The sequence below is a fragment of the Cyprinodon variegatus genome, unplaced genomic scaffold (genome assembly GCF_000732505.1).
Source record: "Cyprinodon variegatus isolate N-32 unplaced genomic scaffold, C_variegatus-1.0 Scaffold406, whole genome shotgun sequence".
NCBI classification, from domain to species: Eukaryota; Metazoa; Chordata; class Actinopteri; order Cyprinodontiformes; family Cyprinodontidae; genus Cyprinodon; species Cyprinodon variegatus.
The window spans coordinates 81,786-87,011 of NW_015150859.1; the positions used below are offsets into that span (position 1 = coordinate 81,786).

General features: G+C 35.3%; 1 protein-coding gene across 1 annotated transcript in view; it reads right to left on the reverse strand.

Moving 5' to 3' along the window:
- The window catches only part of LOC107093063 (rho guanine nucleotide exchange factor 12-like), a 101,914-nt gene that overhangs the window by 41,160 nt on the left and 55,528 nt on the right, over window positions 1–5,226 (reverse strand). The window contains exons 9-12 of the mRNA XM_015387882.1: window positions 3,047–3,089; window positions 1,238–1,343; window positions 1,010–1,147; window positions 903–935 (exon numbers count right to left, since the gene is read on the reverse strand). Of these exons, the coding sequence (XP_015243368.1) occupies window positions 903–935; window positions 1,010–1,147; window positions 1,238–1,343; window positions 3,047–3,089 (320 nt within the window). The remainder of the gene's footprint in view (window positions 1–902; window positions 936–1,009; window positions 1,148–1,237; window positions 1,344–3,046; window positions 3,090–5,226) is intronic.

Here is a 5,226-nt window from a genome sequence, read left to right on the forward strand (position 1 = left end):
CTTTGAATCAATCTGACTGGATGATCTGGTGAACTGTAAAGTGCCTTGAGATGATACGTGTTGTGCATTGGATCAGTGGCGGTTCTACACCAAAATGTACCAGGGGGCCAGGAGGGGGGCAGCGTGTTTTCATGGGGGCACAGAAAAGCATCAAATAAAAATCAGGACAAGGGATTCAAATATATTAAGAGAGCTAGATGAAGTGACATTTCTATTCAAATAGATAAAATTATATGTCTTATTACGTCAATATACATTCAGAATCAGGAATTTTACATAATTCTGATTTAATTTAAGCTAAAATTACCATTTTCTATAAAATTTGAATTAGAACTCTTGAAAAACTGATAAATTAGGTTGTAAAAATTAAAGCAATTTGTTTTGAATAAAATGTTTAGCAGATTAAAACTGGGATCCTGTCTCAATACCAGTGAAACGATCACCTTATTGTTTTAAAATAAACAGCAAAACAGAATTTGTAAAGAAAAAGGACCTATCAGAAACCATGTCTGTTCCAGCCATACTATCATTAGAATTTCTTTGAGTATTATGTCTTCAGTACAGGGGCACTGGTCCCCTTTGGCCCCTGTCTAGAACCGCCCATGAATATAACCGCTATATAAATAAACTGAATTAAATTGAATGAATAGTAATAGTAAAATATTTCAGTGTAAATGTTTTACATCATCGTTAATTTCTACATTTAAGCAGTCAGATTTTAATGGAATTAAAAATCCTTTTGGCTAAACNATCATCAGATGAGGCTTTTCCTTCTCAACAAGTCAAAGAACTGTAATTAGAAACTAAAAAAAGAGAAGTGGAAGTAAAAACTTCTCAAAAATGGATCTATCAGACTTTCTGATCTATGAGGTTGTATGAACAGAAAATGTTACTCTTCTCACCACTTCTCCTCTTCTGAGTACTGAGTCGTCGGCCTGCAAAAGCAAACACACATTAACATCAGCAGATAAAGAGGTTTTTTTTATCGGGTATTAACTCAGACACTCACAGGATGTCCTCGATCCTTGCGAGGATGTGTTCCGCACAGGCGCATTCCTTCTCCAACGCCGGCAGGTCTTTGCCTCCATCTATGTCCAGCCTGGACAGCTCGTCTTCAGCCAGGGTCAGACCCATACTACGCTTCTGCCTGCAGGCACAGACTTCCAGTTTGATTTCTTCCAACACACTCAGACTCCTTTAAAACTTCAGACTGGACCATTTATCCATGGGATGTTACCTGAAGTCTTCCAGGTTTTTGTGGAGATCTGAACGAAGTGAATCTTGTAACGCCTGAGTGTATTGTTTACACAGCTCCTCTGGGATCAGCTCCAGCCTCCGCTTCTCTAAAACACACCAGTACTCATCAGTCATCTCTGTCAGTCTTATTCTCACCGAGAACACAGTTTAAATACTTTAAGGAGAAATGTAGGAAAAAGAAACATTTACAAAGAAAATGCAAGAATCCACGAGAGAGGTGACATTGAATTAGATAGATCGTATATAGATCCAATCCTATCCTCCATAGACCCTACACAGATCCGTCTGACATCACTGCGGCCAAGCAAACATGAATGATGTGCACTGCTCACTGCTGCTTACCTTATCAAAGCTGCACTTTCACTGCAAAAAATTGAAATCTTAAGTCATTTTCTCTTAAAATAAGTGCATTTTGTCTTGAATTGAGGAAGTAAGTGAGACACTTTGCCAATGGAAGAAGACAATTTACATTTAAAACAAGACAAATAATTGCATTATCTTATCTTAAGAGTAAAAATACTCATTCCATTGGCANAGGTGACATTGAATTAGATAGATCGTATATAGATCCAATCCTATCCTCCATAGACCCTATCCAGATCCGTCTGACATCACTGCGGCCAAGCAAACATGAATGATGTGCACTGCTCACTGCTGCTTACCTTATCAAAGCTGCACTTTCACTGCAAAAAATTGAAAACTTAAGTCATTTTTTCTTAAAATAAGTGCATTTTGTCTTGAATTGAGGAAGTAAGTGAGACACTTTGCCAATGGAAGAAGACAATTTACATTTAAAATAAGACAAATAATTGCATTATCTTATCTTAAGAGTAAAAATACTCATTCCATTGGCAGATCATCTTATTTACCTACTGAAATTAAGGGTAAATACACTTAATTTAAGAAATTGTTACTTATTTCAAGATCGTTTTTGCAGTGATAAAAAATGAAATTGTCTAGAGAGCTGTTCTAAACCAAATTTATTTTTGTTTTCACTTGTGTAAACAAAATGACAAAATAAATCTGTCTAAGTCTTGAATTAAACAAGAAAAAAAGGTCAATTCACAACTTAACAAAGGTGGGGGGGTTCACATAGATTATGAGATTTTTGGGTAATTTTTATAACCTAAAAGAGTACGCAAATGACAATAAAAACTGCAGATATAACAGGTTTATGTGTGGTGCCATAATGTATACACACACACACATATACATATATATATATACATACACATATATATATATACATATACATAGATATATTTATATATACACACACATATACATATACATATATATATATATATATATACACACATATATATATACACATATACATAGATATATTTATATATACACACACATATATACATGTATATATATATTTATATACATACATAAATATAGTATAATTATTTTTGTTTGAATGTTTTTTCTATTTTATTAACCTAAAATCTGAAGTCTAGCAAACATTCAGTATTTTTTTTTTAAAGTTTTGATGAGTTATAGCTGTTTCTATTTATTTTTATATATGTGTTTTTCACTGTAAAATTCTTACTGTTGTATTTTTGGGTAGACAATTTTAAGATCTGTCCTGGGACAACAGATGAAAAATAGCCTTTTGGCTGCTACTTCTGATGCATGATTATTTATTCAAATAAATAAATACATCTAAATCTAAAGAAAATAACTATATTTAGAAAACCAAAGCTCATTTACATTCTGTATTTTTGACATTTCAGTGCACAAGAATAACGTTTATATACATGATAAATGTTGGACGCCTTACCTAACTCGGCTGAAACTGATTCAGGTACTGGTACCTTCAGGTTCTGGAGAAAAAAAAAGAAAAAGAAGTCAAAAACAGAAAAGAGAAATTTATTTATGAACCAAACAGAGAGAGACGACTGAGAAAATGAGAACAGACCAAAGAAATGAGAAGAAAAGTCAAACTTACTGCTGTTCGATCTAAGAAGATAGAATGGAACTCCATGAAGGAACGCCGGCTTTCCTTGGAGCTGGTTTGCTTATGCATTTCAGCATAGAGATAACAAAGCTGATAGAACAGATACAAACTATAAATCACTTTTATTTATTTTCCTATTTTGCAGCCTAGACATAGAAAAACAGCTGTTCATTAATAATGGCGTCCTTCACGCCTCTATATATGATGCTGTTTGATTATTAGTAAACTTTGAAAGATATTTTCCAGATACCTTTGTTTATTCTCCGGTCAAACATTAAATCGTTTTCTTTGCTAGTCAGGATGTCGATGTCAATTCATCCTTAACCCCTTAAGCCCAGTGGGCCCGGTACACGGCCCAAACGACACCTGATCATGTTTATTTACTTATAGAAATGGCCCAAACACAGTCACATGGTGTGTCATCCACTCGCCTTTCAAATGGGGCTTTAAAATTTCTAAAACATATTTCAAAATTATTTTTTTTAACAAATACACTGGAAAAAAAATCTAAATCTAGATAAGTAATCTTTTCTTAAAATAAGTGCATTTGTTCTTGGATTGAGGAAGTAAAAGAGACATTTTGCCAATAGGACAAGACTATTTACATTTGAAATAAGAAAACACAATTCCATTGCCTTATTTCAAGTGCATATTATCCAATTATCTTATTTTAAGAGTAAAAATACTCATTCCATTGGCAAACTATCTTATTTACCTACTCAAATTAAGTGTAAATACACTTGATTTAAGACATTTTTACTCATTTCTAGATTGTTTTTTCAGTGTACTTTTTGTTTTATAGCTGTTTAAACAAATAAAATGAGAAATTCCACCGTACGTGTGTGACTCTGCGGGGGTAATGCAACAGCAGGTGTTCATTTTTAGCCACGCCCAGTAGTTGAGTTGTAAAAAGAAAAAGATGGGGGATGGTGATTTTTTTTTTGGAAACAAACATAGCCTAATTAATAAATTCTATTAACCTAATATGCATGGTCTGGTTGTTATATGTCAGGTACGCCGGTGTTGTGCCGAGAATTACCCCCCCCCGTGGCATGGCATCGCCATATACTCATGACCATTTATGAGAAAACGGATTGAAATATGAATGAAAAGGGAAATTATAAACATATTCTTAATGTTTTCATATTTCTTAAACATGGATGCCTTAAAATTGATAGTGTTGGTGGACAGATAAATCAGAAATAATAGGATTTTACTTATATGGAGACACGTTTCAGTCGATGTGCTACAGTCGGGGTGCGATTAATAAAGTTTCTGCTCAGTGGATGCCAGTTCCTCATTTTGCTATCAGCACCATTCTAGATGATTTCTGAAGCTTTATTTGTTAAACTTAGAACCTGCTGAAGATTCTCTCCCCTCCTTATTTTCACATTTATTGTCCCAGACTTATGAAATTCAAACCACAATCACAGAAAACAATGATTATGTGGAGAGACTTGCATCATTGTAAACACATTATTTTTCAAACTAAGCGGGGGAGGGAGATCACGGCAACTTAGAACCTGAAACCTGCGGAAGATTCCCTCCCCTCATTATTTTCACATTCCCTCAAATCGCGTTGTCTTTGTCGTTTGGCCGTGATGCTGTTCAGAACACCGTTACCTGCTCTGCTGGTTGCGCCACTGAGGTTGAAAATGAAAGCACATGTGCCCTCTGGGCCACCGTAATTTGGTCAGGCTACTCGTAAACGCACAGCCTGCCAAATGCTGAAAGGGCGATATTATTACTGTTAATATATAATAGAAATCCACACATTCAGTGATAAAATGTCACAGGGGATGGTATGGGGGGTGGTCATTTACGAAAGGGGATGATTTTTAAGATTTTTTTTTAAGTAGGGGGGTGCCACCACCTAGCCTGGGTGCCATTCCGAACTTAGTCCCGCCCACAACGTTTGAGGTCGGGAAGTTCGGTCTGGCATTGCTCAACAGTAGCGCTAGTATGCTAGGTCAATATCTGGCGGGCCAATCCAATTGTCACGG